General features: G+C 50.3%; 1 protein-coding gene across 5 annotated transcripts in view; it reads left to right on the top strand.

Moving 5' to 3' along the window:
• The window catches only part of TBX19 (T-box transcription factor 19), a 34113-nt gene extending 18400 nt beyond the window's left edge, over nt 1-15713 (top strand). For 4 of the 5 annotated variants that reach the window (XM_079106589.1, XM_079106588.1, XM_079106587.1 and 1 more), the window contains 6 exons: nt 1055-1189; nt 4280-4341; nt 6080-6141; nt 8405-8593; nt 11380-11515; nt 15158-15713. In XM_079106589.1, coding sequence (XP_078962715.1) covers nt 1055-1189; nt 4280-4341; nt 6080-6141; nt 8405-8593; nt 11380-11515; nt 15158-15452 — 879 coding nt within the window. In that variant the 3' untranslated portion in view covers nt 15453-15713. The remainder of the gene's footprint in view (nt 1-1054; nt 1190-4279; nt 4342-6079; nt 6142-8404; nt 8594-11379; nt 11516-15157) is intronic. The other variant, XM_079106590.1, reaches the window with a different exon arrangement.
• Nucleotides 15714-16589: the final 876 nt, after the last annotated feature.

Below are 16589 nucleotides of genomic sequence, written 5' to 3'. Positions count from 1 at the left end.
GGGGGTGTTTGTGGGCACCAGGGTTTTGTTATTCTCTCTCCCCTTTTTTGGTGTAAGTGGCATGTTGGCAATAGACAAATACCTTAATAAAAAGCTGCTCCTAAATGAAATAATTACTTCCTCGGCTTGGGCATTACGATAATTATCAATAGATTTTGAACCAGCTTTGGTTTTTCAGAAAAGAAGTCATCCAAACAAACCTTCAACAGGAAGGCTTTATTTAAGGTCGCTCCAAATGGGATAAACGTGGGCCGGGGGCTTGTTCCTCTCGGCTTGTGCAGTGGGATCGTGCCTACTAGTGCCGGGAGGCTGTTGGTGACTACCCACCGGGCGGCCAGGACTGGAGGGCTGGGAGGAGGAGGCCCAGCCTCCCGCCCGGGTTCGACTTTGTTCAGCTTTGCCTGAGCTGTGGCTGCCTCTGTTCTCTGGGCTTTCTGGGCTGACCACTGTCCCGCTGTAGGAGGAGCTGGCGCTGCCACCCCAGTCTTTGTGACACCCGGAAGGTTCCCATTCTTTATTAAAATAGGATGCTGAAAAGCTAAGTGCTGCTGCCTACCAGATTTCACAGCGTGGGACTTTCAATATTTCAATAACCTTTCATTTGAATCTTAAAGAATGGGTTATGTATAGCCATCGGTGCCAGATTTCCTTACCCTTCAGTCACTTATAGAACGCAGCCATTGTCAACATTTTGAGTTGTTAGGATCCTTCATATGAAAGGAAAAAATGTGCCTTAATGGATTGAGATCCACATTGTGTTGGAAATGGGAAGAAGAAGGGAAGCCAGGATGTGGACAGAATGCCGGGCAGTTAGGGGCCACTCCTCTCCAGCCCCCTCCCCTGACCCCTATATAAAGGTCCGTGTCATGTTCCCCAGGAGCTTCTGAGATAATTCCCAGGTGTGGGGCAGCTCTGTGACCCAGGACTTTGCCTGTGTGTCCCTGATGCAGTTGGGTCCCAGTCCTGGAACTAACCAAAAGTGCTGGCTGGTCTGTCGCCATGACATACCGGGCTTGGCTGGGCTTCTCTTTACCTTTTTTCCCCACCTCAACAGATAATGCTGAATTCCCTGCATAAATACGAACCCCAGGTTCACATAGTGCGCGTGGGAGGCGCCCACCGAATGGTCATGAACTGCTCCTTCCCGGAAACCCAATTCATAGCGGTAACTGCCTATCAGAACGAGGAGGTAAGTCGTGTGTGTGCAGTTGTCACTGGGGGAGTGTGGCAGAGCGTGAGGGACGTCCGTTACGGCCACGAGCCACTTGGTGGAGGCCGAGTCTTCCAGGATTTAGAACTCTGCAGCAGAGAGAAGCCACATGGCGGGTGCTGCCCTCCTCTCCCTCTAGTCTGTTTGCCAAAGGCCTGTGGGCTGGTCACCTTTCTGTCACTGTGACAAACAACTGAGGGGAAAAGTAAATAGGTAATGAAGAGGAAAGGTTTGTTTTGGCTCTCAGTTTCGGAGTGCCAGCCTATGATCACGTGACCCTATTGCTGTGGGCCTGGCAGCATGGGGCACATTTATGATACATGTATAGTGGCAGAACAAAACCACTTGTGGAGTGAGAATAGTGAGGGGGTCAGGGTCCCGGCGACCTGAAGCCCTCCCAGGAGGCCCACCTCCTAACGCTCCATCACTTCCCACCAGGGCCAGGCAGGGGCCAAGCCTCACCAAGGGGCCTTTGAGGACACTTGAATCCAAACTCTAGCACCTGCCAACACACCCTCTCCTGGTGCCAAGAAGACAGTTGTGTGATATCAAACTCCAAGTTCTGTGAACTCAGGGTCTTTGTTTTGGGCCTGGCGGTGCCCTTGTCCTGCACAGAGCTGAGTGTGTCTGGAGGGTGCCGTGACCCGGCAGCCAGGATGACTGGCTCTGCTCTAGAAGCAAGTCTGGGACCAACCTGAACGCACTCTCTTGGGTTCCATTATGCTGTCTGTCCTGTCTGTCAGCCTGCTCACTGAGGTGCTTAGGTGTTTTCTGGTCTAGTAACTTGAACACTGAGTAGCCAGAATTCAGAGTCCATTCATGTTCCCAAGGGGTCCCCAGACCCACTGACCACCAGAAACACCTGGGGGCATTGAATTCTTTCTGATAAAATTATGGAAAATAAAAGGTAATATGTATCTATTTAAAAAGCATATAATAATACAGTATAGAAATACATGAAGTAAAAATGAGAAAATACAAGGTAAGAATGTAGTTTTTCTTTTGTCTTTGGAATCCCACTCCTCATGGATGCTACAAATAATAGCTTAAAGTGTTTTTTCTACACCTTTACTACACGTATATAAATATATATGCAAACATAGATTTCCTTATGTAAACTGACTTGTCTTATATACAAATATATTAGTTCAAAAAATTCTTTTTAAAACTTAGCAGTGTATGATGGACATCTTTCTGTGTGACTGCATTCAGGCCCATCTCCCTGTGCACTGGTAAACTGTCTTTCCTGTACCCAGCCCCCACTGATGGACCATTAGGCTGTTTCCTGTCATTTTATTTTCTATTATAAATGGTGCTGCAGAGAATATCCCGGGGGATCTACTGTTGCTTACTTGCATTGGACAACCTCTCAGGAAGGAAAGGGGAGCCTATGTTAGGATTTTAGGGGAGCCTGTTAGGATTTTAGGGGGATGCATGTAAGGATTTACCGAGGGTGCCAAATTGCTTCCCTCAAAAAGGCATTGCATCCATAGCTCCCACACCGTTATCAACAGTGGTTGTATCTTCTTCTTGTTTTAATCTACATTTCTATACTTGGAAGCTTAAAATAAAAAATCTGGGCTCCCATCCGGCCAACCAAGAGTCTCCAAAGGTGGTGCTTGGAGTGTATAGTTTTTAAAGTTTTCCCTAGAAAAATCTGCTGATCATCAGAGCTGGAAACTAGAGTTTTAATGCTGACAGGTGAAGTGAAGTTGCAGGTTGAGCTCACAGCACAGACATGCTGTTCTTCTAGAAGGTATCCGGCCTCTTGGTAGAAACCATGCATAGGCCAGTGGGAACAGAACTCAACAGTCCTCACTGGGCGCTCAGTCCTTCTCGGATAACGGTCCCCACTTTCTCAGATGGGCCTCCCTCTCCTGCATGGAGTCTGGGTCCCAAACGGGAGGGTGTGGCCTTTGAACTGGGAAGCATCCTGGCCTCCTCTGGTGTCCAGGCAGTGCCCTGGCCGTGCACATCTGCTTGCACTCTTCGTTGGTGGTCCTTGCCATTTGACTGCAGGTGCTGGACAGTTAGTTCTCTCTGAACCACCTGCCAGCTCTGGTGAGCCCTGCAGCAACTCCCCAGCCTGACTCGGCTACTTCAGGGTCTTGAACGTGCCCAGTGGCAATCATGCTCTGCAAAATCCAACCCCAGAACTTCCCTCTGTCCAGTGTTTCCCTGAGAGGTGAGAGGGTGCTGCAGTGGGTGAGAGGCCAGGGCACCCACAACCAGCTCTCCTTTCCCTGACCTCTCCAGGCTTAGCCAGGAGAGGGGCCCGGCCTACCTCTCTGACTCCCACGCTCCTTTCCCTTGTTCTCCTGATGTCTTCCCACAAGTTCTGGACCAGAGAGAGAACTCGGCTTTTATCTGATTTTTCTTCCTTCCACTGGAAAGTCTGAGGTTCTTGCTGACATAGATAGTTTTTTCAATATTTGGGTGTTGGGCATTTCTACGTGCTGGGTATGTTCTCGACGCTGGGAGGCTGCAGTGAATAACGCAGCTGTGGACCCCTCAAGGCGGGAGGAGATTAGAAAGCAGACGTCCCCTCCCTTTCTCTCCCTCTCTCTGTGACCGCAGCAGGGGCTCTGAGAAGGAGCAGCCAACCCTAACACGGTGGCGGTAGCTGGGGCCACAGTGTTCCTCTCACTCACGTGGCTCAGTGGGCAATGATGGCGTGGGAGGGAGGGACGGGCGCTGGTCTCTCCAGGGGGTCACAGCTGCACCCCTCCTGACTGTGTTCCAAGTCATAAGAAGGGACTCATGTGGCTGACTGTTGAAAAAGTGAGCAGAAGAAGGAGTTCGGGGTTTGGCGCCTCCGGGCGTTGCTCCTTCTGACGTGGCCCTTCCTTGCTCCCTTGGCAAGGCCCTTATCATTCTCGCCTCATGGCATAATGGGGTCCTGTGCCAGGGACGGGCGACGGAGCCCTAGTGCAGGGTAAGAGGGGAGCACGGAGGGAGGAGGAGGGGAGAGGAGCCCTCCTGCTCCTGCAGCTCAGCTGAAGGCGACGGGGTCGCTGGGCCTGCGCATCTTCCACTCTCACTGACGCTTCTTGTCTTTGCAAATGCAAGATAACAGCTCTCAAGATCAAGTACAACCCTTTTGCCAAGGCCTTCTTGGATGCCAAGGAGCGGTGAGTTGAGAAATTTCAGTGAACTTTTATGAACTGACCTCTGCAAATGTGGAGCTCACAATTGTCTGGAAAGGAACTCATTAATTAATTTTATTTAATATTCATTTAAATAAAATTAGCAAAGTGCAATTGGATGACAATTGTCTGTTCCTTATAACAGGGTCCCAGAGGACTGCTCACAGGCACTGTTCTGCTGGCTCTGTTTTACTACAGATTCTTGAAAGTAACACAACCACATTAAAAAAGTGATTTACAAAATAATTCACTGTGCCCTTTCCCCAGTTGTCTCTGAGTAATGTGTTTTCCATAAGTTGTATTTTTTGAAACCACACTTAGCCTAGGAAAGGTAAGTAATGGAGGGAAGCTCGTATTTCTCAGGAGGGAGAAGAAGAGTATCAGGGACTTGGGGCTGTGCTAGTCAGCTTTTTGTCACTGTGACCAAAATGCTAGACAAGAACGATTTAGAGGAGGAAAAGTCTGTTTTGGGCTCACAGTTTCAGCAGCTCAGTCCATAGAGTGGACGCCATCGTTCTGGGCCTGAAATGAGCAGGACCTCATGGCAAAAGGGCGATGGCAGAGGAAAGTCATCTGCCTTGTGGCAGCCAGGAAGCAGAGGGAGAAGCAGCGACAAGACGCAGTCCAAGGCTGCATCCCCAGTGACCCACCTCCTCCAGCCATGCTCTACCTGCCTTTAGTTATCACCCCGTAGTCCATTCGGATTATCAGTCCATCATGTGGATTAATCCAGTGGTGAGGTTGCAGCTCATCACCTGGTCATTTCCTGCATGGCCTAACACCTGAGCTTTTGGGGACACCTTATCTCTAAACATGAGTGAGGACTCCAGTGCTCTGGGTCAGTGCCTTGCCCTCTCTCTACCTTTCCTTTCCATTCTTTGGTAAAATAGTGGATAGTGGGACTGATCATTGACTTTTCTATTTGCAAGACTTGGAGTCTAAATATGTTATCCTTTGAAGTGTTCAGATTTTATTGTCTGAATTTTTAATATGTTCACTTATTTTTAAAACTGTCTAATCTTCCTTTTCATCTTAAAGTTTCTGGGTTAATGGATAGATGCTTATAAAGATGTCACACAAGAATCTGTTCTGTTCAATACTTGAATAAATATTGATGATATAGAGGACATACTTATAACTTTTTCAGATAACTGAAGTCCCAAAGGACAAGCTGATGTGTGAGATGACAGAATCTTGGCCACCATTTTAGGGTTCAAAATGATAGCAGCATGGTATAATAAAGAGAGCTCAGATCCTCAAGTAAGAGGTTCTGACTTTGAGTCCCAGTTTTGCCGTTCCTGGCTGTTTGATCTTGCATATGTCAGTTCACCTCCCTGAGATCCACTTTTCTAATCTGTGGAATGTGCATAGCAACATTTCCTTCACAGGGTCATAGGTGGGCCTAGAATATCACATGTAATTGTGTCCCAAAGACCTATGCATATCTTAGCTGCTGTTATTATTGTCTGAATTGTGCCAAGCAGGAGCAATAGGCATAGCCCAGTAAGATCAAACTGAACAGGATGGCTATAGATAGGGCACTGGGGACAGCTGCAAATCTGCGATACACACAGCAACTGTGAAGGATGGTGGAGGGACTAGCTTTGAGGAAAGGGGAGTTTGCTTCTCTTATTCTTAGAAGGATATTGCTCTCCTGAGAGAATTTGGGGTATGCTTCGTGCTGGACTTGTACAATGAGCTGTAACTTTCCTAACTCTTTCAGAAACCACCCCAAAGACATTCCAGAGGCTGTCTGTGAGAGCCAGCACGTGGCCTACTCTCACCGTGAGTTGGGGGAACGGTAGGTGGGAGGTTCGTGGGCCACACAGGGAGTGACCTCCCTGCACTCACACTCAGCCTTCCTGACCACTTATTGAGACTCCACTGATTATTTCTTCCACTCAAGACAAGTTCATGCCTTTTCCAGAGTTCCCAGGCATAAGGAGCTAAACAACTCTTATGCAGGAGGTGAGAATGGAAATGAAGAATTTTTTAACTCTGGTTTTCATGTGAGTGAAGCTGAGGACTCTCAAAAGTGCCTTCTGGCTTATCTCCCACCTTTACCCTCTCTAGTCAGTTCTGGATTTCCCCTGTTCCTACATTTGCTAGTTTTGGAGTTGGTCACCTTGCCTCAGGCAGGTTGTGGCCTCACAGATGAGGATGAGTCTGCATTTGTGGACCAAAAGGCCGTGGGGAAGCTGGGGCAGTACACCTGGGATTCTGAAGGCAGCATTGGATGTTCCCAACAGGGCACCTCTCTCCATGTCCCAGTAGGTAGAGGAGGCTTCCTGGGGGAGGCCGTCCTCAGAGATTACGTGAGTAACTCACAAGAAACTCACGAGAATGGAAAAGTTAACCCTCCCACACACTCTTTAATTTCCACTGTAGTGGCTTGCCAAGATCCCTGCTGCCATTTTAAATTTATGGAATTCTTCTCTCCTTCTCCTAAACCTTAATGTATCTTCAATACCAGAAATGGTCGTATAACCACTTGGAGAAATAACTTCTGGAAAGTCACTTTTTAAAGTGACTTTTTAAGGAGTTTTTGTTTGGATTAGTGCCACATGCAGAGACATACCTCCTCACAGTTCACGTGTCACAGTCTTCTTGGCGAGCTTCTCAAGGTGTGTGCGTTACAGGTGGCAAACTGGTCCTGGGGTGGGGGTGTCTTGCCTGGTTTTGCCCATTGGATGCCTGAATCTTGAGTCTATTATTCAGTGTAGGGAAGTTTTCAATTTTCCCCTTGAAGGTTCAGTGATGTTGATCTATGAAATAAGCTAACAATAGACTAACAGCGACAAAGCATACAGACTTATAAATGTACAGAAATATGAAAACCATACACAAAATATGAAACTCAAAGAAAGTGCCAGATGGTTGAAGCTTAAATAGCATTTGAACTACAGAAATAGGGACTTGAGGTTGCTGGCGAGATGGAGGGAAGAAAATGCACTGAACAGAGGTTGTCTTGTTGTGCAGATGAAGTGGCACAGGTCATCTCTGCAGAAGACTATGTGACTCCTGTGGAATCTCTGGGCAGGTCCAGATAATGCTTACGTCCACTGTCTACTTCCATTACAATGTCCACCTCCACCACAAAAGACAGCTTTCAGAACTACTCCTGTATCACAGCCCTGATGCACGGCCATCTCATAATATGCTATAGAAGCACATTTTTTTGGGTGGCCTACTTTGACCTCACTCTTTGGGTAGGGACACCTTGGGTTGTATGCTTATACAACCCTGGGAAGATGACAGGATTGTCAGGAGCAATTGAACCCACACTTTGTAAGATTTGCTCACGTACACTTTATGAGTATTTAAGTAATGGCTGTGAGTGCTAGTTCCAAGCTCATTTCCACATCACTGAGGTGACAATGCTTGGTCCAAGTTCTTCAGGAGCAGCTCTGGCCTTGTCTAAATCACTCTGTCATCCCAGTTGAGATCTGGTAGAATTCCGTGTTTCTAGTTCAGGGCCTGCATTACTAAGTGTCAGTCTTTGCCCAAGAACTCCCTGAAGTAGAATCTTCTGTCCAGAATCACCACAAACCAATTCTATGAAATATTTTGCAAAATACTTGCTGCCAAGATGTGTGAGGCCAGGGCTCTTTCTCTGCTGTGAGCGTCCTGTGTGTGGTTGGAAGGCATCACCTTCCCACTGGTGGAGAGGAGCCGGCTTAGCTCCTTTCTTGCCACATCATCAAGCAGCCCCCAGCGGAGGCCAGTGAGTTGAACACAGGTCCAAGGCCCTAGATGCACATTTATTGTAAGGAAATGAAGCCAGAAGTTACGTAGCCTTTGCGTTTTTGTTAACTTCTGCATTCGGGTTGTATTTTGTATAGCTATGTCCCGGTGTAATATAGTGGCTTTGCACACTTTGATAGGACTTGCCATCACCAGAGAAACCAGGTCACTGGCTCGTGGGGAAGGGGTGGTGACATTTCCACGTGGGCAGGGTCAGTGTCATTCACAAGAAACACACTGTGCAAGGTAGCTGGCCAGCTGGTTTTACGTGCCAGTCCCTGTATTTTCCTCTTGTCTATTCCAGTGGGAGGCTGGATCTTTTCCAATCCGGATGGTGTGTGCGCAACAGGAAATGCCAGTTACCAGTATGCGGCGCCCGTGCCCCTGCCTGCTCCCCACACCCACCACGGCTGCGAGCACTACTCTGGACTCCGGGGGCACCGGCCGGCTCCCTATCCTTCTGCGTATGTGCACAGGAACCACTCTCCCTCAGGTGCGTGGTTCTGCTGATTAAGCCCTGGCGCGTGGAGGAGGGGAGGAGATAAACAGGGAAAACAGGGGTCTGAAGAGGGAACCCCTTTCCTCTCTGTACCCACGTGCTACGGAACATTATTGTTCAGTTGTTACACACCTACCTCTGGGGTCTAGTCATGAGAGTTTCAGAGTTCTGTAATTATTTCATCAAACACTTAGGCCCCTGGTTTCTAGTGGGCGCAAAAGGCCTTGTCCAGGGTGCTGAGGTGCTGAGCAGTTTCAGGCTGATCACTGAAGGCCAGTCAGGCTGGGGGTCTGAAATACTCAGCGCGCTGCCTTCTTGTGGCTTTTTAAAAAGTTGCATCGTGGCTCAGTGCAGGGAACGCTGGGGACAAATAGGAAGTCTCTGAAAAGCCGTATCACTGTGCATTCCAGCTTTAGTTTGATTCAGCTGGAGTTGTACAAGCCCAGCCTTAACCATTTTTGCAGTCTGGTGTTTTTTAAAGCTGACACTATAACTTGCACGTGTGTTTTTTTCCTCACTCACTGATATCTTATCTACTTTGGCCATGTGTATACCCAGACCTTGCCTGGTTATCAGATGAGAGAGAGAGAGAGAGAGAGAGAGAGAGAGAGAAGCATTCAGTGATTCACGCAGTAGTCATTTATGGAGAACCGACTATGTGCCAGTCTCTGCTTTAGGCACATGAACAGAATAATTAAATACCTCACCATTATAGGGATCCTGTTCTAATACAAAGAGATCAACGTTAAATAAAACAAATAGCTAACGCGTAGGGCATGGGAAATGGTGGGGGGCTTAGAGCCGAGTCCCCTTCCTCCCTCAGTGTCACCTCAAGCTCTGCCTTTGTGAGAGCTTTCCTGGTCACCAGCTGCCTGTCCCTATGTCCCACAGGCAGCTACTGCTGGCAACCCCAATAGCTGCTGCCCAGAGGGGAGAATACTTGGCTTCATGATACTGGACACTGAGCCGTGTCTTACTCTGCTGCCGGATCCTTTCCCAGGCTCAGCACACAAAGCGCCTCTCCTGAGCACCTGCTCTGCCCCCAGTTCTTGTAGGTGGTGGGGACAGGACGGGAGGAGTATCCAGCTGCTTCCCTGGGGAATCACAGGACTTCACAAATAAATAACCATCATAAAATGCAGCCAGCTCTCTAATGTGGTCCCCAGACCTGCAGCCTCACCTGGGAACTTGCCAGAACTGTAGACACTCAGGCTCTGCTCCTGAACCAAAGTCAGCATTTTAACAAGATCCCAGGAGATGCGCAGACACCTTAGAGTTTGAGAAACAAGGTGCTGTGGGAATGAAGAGAACGGACCCACTGGATCTGCCTGATGAGGCAGAGAAGGCTGCCCAGGGGGGCTGCCATGTAGATTGAGCCTTGCAGCAGACAAGGTCAGAGGCGGACTGGGCAGGGGTGAAGGATGGACATGTGGCATTCCAGGAGGAGGACGGGGAAGCAGACGTGGAGGGCCTGCGTTGTCTGGGGAGCAGACTCAGAAGAGTGCGGGGGGGGGGGGGGGGGCTGCTGGAAAGTGCCAGAGCTGAGCCCCAGGAGGTGGCAGGTGCCAGACCGTGAAAGGAGCGACAGGGCTGCTGTCTCAGCTCCTCTGGTGCCGAACCGTGTACCTCCTCACAGCCCTGAAGGCTGGGTGGCCCAAGATCAAGACCCAGCCTTTGCTGGGGGCCTTCTTGCTGGATCGAGGTGTGGCAGGAGGAGTCATCTCGTAGGTGGGGTGGGGCTGAATTGATGCTGTGGTCAGGAACCGGCTCCCGGCCCAGGCCCATGCAGTGGTCGCCCCCACCCCCAATGGTTCCTGAGTCCCACCTCTCAGCACTGTGGCAGTGGACATCACGTTCCTGACACAGAGACACACGCACACCACGGTGCTGGGGACGCCCTGGGAATCTTCCCCCTCCCTCTTCTCCTCCCCCTCCCTCCCCCTCCCCCCCTTCCCTTCCCTCTCCCTACAGTCACGTTTATACAAATGAAGAGTCAAAGAAATAAGACACTATTATTTCTTTATTCATAAAGCTGTACATATTCAAGGTGTACAATGTAGTATACATAGTCAAGCCAATCAAAAAACCCATTTTCTCATACAGTCAACTTTTTTTTTTAGATACCTGAACTCTATATTCTTAGTACGTTTCCAGGGCAGCACAGCTTTAGAAACTCAGTCCTGGTCCTGCATGCTAGAGCTCAAGGCTCATTCCCCCAAAGTCCTGCATATGCGTGTCCTTTGACCAACCTCCTTTCTCCTTCTCCACACCCCTGGTGCGCTGGGCCACCCTGCGTCCACCCCTGGTACTCCAGGCCATGCTGCTTCTCTGTCTTCTAGGTTTTTAGACCCCTCATGCGGGAGGTCACGCAGTCTTCCTTCCTGTGAGAGGACACTGTTCTCGAGAACTTTAGATCTGCTCGGTGTCACTGAGGAGAATAAGGACCTCAGAAATCTCTGGGACCCCGAGGCCCTTTGACTGAGGGGAATCTGTTTGGCCTACTCTCAAGGGGGGTGAATGTGGAGAAGGAGCTGGGCAGATCCGTGTCGCAGAGGGCAAGCTGCCCCTACCCTGGGCCATCTGTCACTGGAGGTGGGGTTGTGATGTGACCTGCTGCTTCAGTAGCCCAAGACTGTCTGCTTCCATCTCCCTTGGAAAGGACCAACAAGCCCTCGGTGCCTGCAGTGCAAGCCATAGTTATATTTTGCCCAAGGATAATGTCGCCATCTTTATTTGTTCTGTGTGTCCCGTCAGTTTAACTTCTTGTTGTTTCCCCAAAGTGAATTTGATAGAAAGTTCAAGCAATAATCTGCAAGTCTTCTCGGGACCTGACAGCTGGACTTCCTTGTCCGCCACACCCCACGCCAGCATCCTGTCTGTGCCCCACTCCAACGGACCCATCAACCCAGGACCCAGGTAAGCTTGCTGTTGGTGGTTCCAGAGGTTTACTGTGCTCTGGGGACCCAGTGCCTTCTTGCTAGACTGGCTCAGCCTCAGCTGAGGTCCGGACTCCTCAGCAGCTAGGACGTGAAGACACAAGGGGGCCAACTCTTCGTGGCTGCAGGAAGGTCTTTGGGAAGGCACCCACTGGCCGTCTGCTCTTTTTGTGTAGTACAGGCATTTCATGTTTAAAAGGGCAAATACACTGTGGCCTGGGATCATTTGAACCAGTCAGAACACTTTGAACTGAGGTTGTAACAAATAAGGTACACACACACACACACACACACACACACACACACACCAAGTATAGGTGACTGAAAAGGAAATATGTAGAAATACGCTGAGAAATCAAGGTCCCAGGTTGTCCATATTCTCATAAGTCTCCCCCTCTAAAAGGGGGCACAGTGTGGACCTGGCTTGAAGCCTGGATCAGGACCAGGGGTAGCACTGGGACCCGAGGTGTGGCCTCACCCCAGAGGCCTGTGTCCAGCTCTGACTTGTGGGCCTCAGCACCTCAGCCTGGTGGAGGGGAAAGAACAGGTGCCTGGAGTCTGACAGCTGTGTCGCCATCTGCCTGTGCTGCCTTTGACTTTGGGCGGGTTCCCAGCCTTACCACGCTTTGACTTTCCTGCCTGTATCGCTGGAATGGTCTGATCTACTCTGAGGAGCTACTGTGAGGTCAGAATGAGAAGTGCGTTAGGATGCTTTGTCTGTAGAGCCCTTCCGTGGGAACCTCACCTGATGCTCCACACAGTCGTGAAGAACACTGCCACCATCCAGGACGGATTAAAATGGACAAAAACACTTGTTTTTCTCTAACAAAATCCTGTGGTGCCTCCTGCCAGTGCCATATCTCAGGTCCCAGAGGCCTGCGTGGACCATGTGAGCCTGCAGAGGCCCATCCCCTCCATTCTCTGAGCCTGCCCTGTTTGCTGGGATCTGAGCCCCATAATACTAGAGGCCTTTGGGGTCCCCCAAGATGTGTGAAAACCAGGGGCTTCAGGTCACCGTGCACACTGAGTAACCTTGATCTGCTGCATCAGGCAGGTGTCAACAGTGGCCCTGCAAATGGCTCTGGGAGCCAGGCACCTCCACCAGTGTGCAGAGCAGAACTTGGCAGGTGACTGTCAGTACCCTCGGGGACCCTCGTCTTCCTTCTCTCACACCCGGCCCCGGCCCCAAGCAGAGCTCTTCCCTTGGACCCAGACCAGCCCCGTCCACAGACAAAAAGTGAGCTGCAAATGCCAGCCACACACGTGAGCTTAAATGTTCTACTAGCCACATTTCAAAAAGAAGAAAATAAACCTGTTAGTATTTTATGCAATGCAAAATATTCAAAATATAATCATGTCCATATGCACCTTATGTAAAAAATTTATTGAGATTTTTGTTACATTTTGTACTGAGTCTTTAAAATCTGGTGTGCAGGGTATCCTTCCCACGTGTCCCAGTTTGGACTGAGTTTCAGGAGGACAGTTCAGCAGACCAGGCGTCTGCTCTGCTGCACAGGGTGGTCCAGCTCTGGACCCTGTGGGCCACAGCAACATCAGCAGCACCTAGGAGCGTGTCAGAAATGCAGCTTCTCAGGCCCCAGTCCAGACCTACTCCCCAGGTTCTGCATTTTAACACTGTCCCCAGCTGATTCCAACACATTGACGTGTGACCAGCAGCTGTCATTTTCTTTTTTTTAAAAATGCAATAATAATTTATTTGTCTTTATATTAATATAGTCATCAAATGTTATTAATAATACTAAGATTTTTGGGGGGGAATTTTTTTTTTACTTTTTTATTTTTAAATTTTATTTTTATAGACTGCATTTTGAGTCATTGTGCACAAATACGGCACAACTTTTCATCTCTCTGGTTGTACACGATGTAGGTTCACACCATTCGTGTAATCGTACATGTAGATAGGGTAACAATATCTGTCTCATTCCACCATCTTTCCTTCTCCTGCTCCCTCCCCCCTTATTTCCCTCTACATAATCCAAAGTTCCTCCATTTTTACATTCTGCTTTTTCTAGGCCTAAAACCAGTCACCTAATGTCTCACCAAGTCATCTTTCAATTTTGAATCTGTACTGTGTCACTGGAATCAATTATCCAGGAGGCCACTTCAGACAAGGCAGCAACAGCCAAAGAGAACCCAGCCTAAGGCGCTGCACATTGGGAGTTACTCTACTGCTCTGACTCAGTCACGTGCACCTGAGTTCTCTATTATTAATGTGCAAACTTGGCTGCACATTACAATCAACTGGGAAGCTTTCAAAATTCCCGATACCCAGGCTGCATGCCAGACCAGATAATGAGACTCTCGGGGGGATGGGGCCCAGGCATCTGTCTTTTTTCTTTTCTAAACTCACCAGGTGATTCCAATGGGCAAGCAAATTTTGAACCCATGCTTAGAAGTAGAGATGGCAAAGAAGGGGTTCAGCCTCAGGTTCCTGCCAGGGACCCTAGCTGTCTGGTGGAGACCAGGAGAAGGAGGAGTCATGATAACAACCGCCATTCACCGAGTGCCACGTGCTAGGCATTGTTGTGGATGCAACTTAAGAACAGGCCGATCACCACTGAGAAGTTCAAGTTTGAGAGTCTTGATTAGCTGCTGGCTGACTGTCTCACACAATGCCCCAAAAATGGCTATTGGGAGAACAGCCCCGAGCACAGGGTTGTAGGGGTTTTTATACCATAAGTCAGTACATTAAAATTACAAACTAACATCATGAGATCTGAAATCATTAGCAGAGGGGGAAGTGGATCAAAATGACCTTACTTAAGTACAAACTAAAGAATGGTTACTAACATCTAAACAACCACTGTCGACATCACTGTTAACATGGTACAGTGTTTAGGAGAACCAAAAAGAGAACAATTTTCATCATATAAGAACTGCCATGTTGCATTGCCAGACATGTCATGCTAAGCAACTGTTGATGGGTACAGAGGCGGGCGGTCCCATGGGAGAAGTATTTCCTAGGTAACATGGACTCTCAAGGTAAAGGGGAGTCTGTTTAGTCATTGCCCATAGATCCTGGCCTATACCATTTCCATGGAGTCAAATATGTCAAACGGTCACAGACACCATATACTTACCTTTTTGTTTAATCTTTGCAACAGTCTCTAGGGTATGTAAGATCATACTGCAAGCCTTGAAGATGAAGGAGCAGGCACTCAGAGTTATTAACTACTCTGCTAAGGTCACAGGGCCTTGTGGGTAGAGTGAGGACTCAAACCCAGGGCTTCCACCAGCCTCTTGGCCAGGGAGGGGTCATTCTCACAGAGTATAGTTCAGATCCTTCCTTGCATTGCCCTACCTATTTTATACAGGCTGCAAGTGAGACCCAGAGAGATGAGATACTGTGCTTCAAATGGAATAACTTGCTCGTGGCGAGGCCAGCACCAGAATTCAGGTGTCAGGACAACTAATTTCATTCCCCTACACCTCATGTCTTCTCTGGCTTTTCTGCAGCAATGGGGCCATTTGTGCCCTCGCTGGAAACACAGGCCTGGCCAGAGCCCTCTCCTGCCCTGGCCCTTCTCAGAGCTGTGTTTGTGCCCGCCTGGTGGCGTACCTCCCTTGGTGTGCCATCTGACAGTCTCTCTCTCCTCTGCAGCTCCTATCCCTGCCTCTGGACCATCAGCAATGGAGGAGGGGGCCCTGCTGGGTCAGGCCCGGAGGCCCATGCCAGCACCCCAGGAGCCTTTCTCCTTGGTAACCCAGCCGTGACCTCTCCCCCCTCAGGGGTCCCCATCCAGGCACCGGCTTCAGCTGGCGTGGAGGTCCTGGGGGAGCCCTCACTGACCAGCATTGCGGTGTCCACCTGGACAGCAGTGGCCTCGCATCCCTTCCCAGGCTGGGGTGGCCCTGGAGGGGGTGGGCGCCACTCCCCCTCCTCTCTGGACAGCTAGGGGGGTCCTGGAGCCTCCATGAGCAGAGCACCTAGAAGCCCTTGCTCTGATCCCGGGGTCCATCCTGCAGGGTCAGGTGGGCCACCGGAAGCCCTGGGGATGGTTTGGCTGGGTGACGTTGGTTATGCCTCTCCCACCTCTCTGTGTTGGCTCTCCCGATTTCCTTGAGCGCATCCTTGCCACGCTTAGGTGACCAATGTCTGCCTCGTGCCTTCTCAGTGCCCTGCTCCCGGCTCTCAGGTGGCTCTGGAAAGCCTCGCTTCCTGCTCTCTGAGGGGTGCAGACGGTGAAGTCAGCTCTACTGTCACCTAGCAGGGCCACTGCTTCCTAGCTCTGGGCAGCCCAGGAAGGTTGTGGTCCAAGACCAGGCTGGTGTGCTTTGTGCCAAGAATCCACAGCACTTGGAGAGAAATGTGCTCCTCGCAGCCGTGTGCCCAGAGCTGAGGACGTGGATCCTGCCACTCCCTCGCGGACCCTTCCGTGGCGCACCACTGCCTGCAGAGCGGGGCCGATTTCCTTACCGCGTGCTTGCCGCCTGGCCTGCGCCCGCTCTCCAGCTTTGGCTCCCTGTTAGCCCTGCGGCCTCCCTGGTCCAACCACGGCCTTCGGCTCTCTGTTTCGGAGCAGCCACTGCAAGTCCCTCCTCTTCGCCCCCTTGGGACTTGAGGTGTCCTCCTGGCTCCAGTCCACCTCTGGGAGCCCTGGTCCCCTCCCAGGTCTGCTGGAATGCCGCTCCCCCACAGCAACCATCTGAGTGGGCCTGCCTGACCTCCGCCCCAGTCCCAGAGCTCCCCTGGTTCTGCCTCTCCGCCCGTGAGTGAGTCTCCCCCACTGGACTGTCAGCCTCTCAAGGTGAGGCTTGCCTGCCCATCTCTGTGCCCCATAGCACCTGGTATGATATGCCTTGACTCTCGTAGGTGCCCAATAAACATTTGCTGCATTGAATTGGTGTGAAGTGTGGTATGTGCAGAGGGGACAGTGTGGGGTGACTGGGAGGCAGGGCTCAGAGGGTGTCCCACGACGCAGGAGCTTGTCATCGTGGGGGCCAGGAACATGCTGGCGGCACCAGTTCTCTGTGACTGATGATGCTAAATGGAGACAGGTTGCCAGAGCGCAGTTCCTGGAAGCCCCTGAGGG

The sequence above is a fragment of the Sciurus vulgaris genome (genome assembly GCF_902686455.1).
Source record: "Sciurus vulgaris genome assembly, chromosome: 12".
NCBI classification, from domain to species: domain Eukaryota; kingdom Metazoa; phylum Chordata; class Mammalia; order Rodentia; family Sciuridae; genus Sciurus; species Sciurus vulgaris.
Note: the sequence above shows the minus strand (reverse complement) of the source record. Positions and strands in the feature narration are given on the sequence as shown.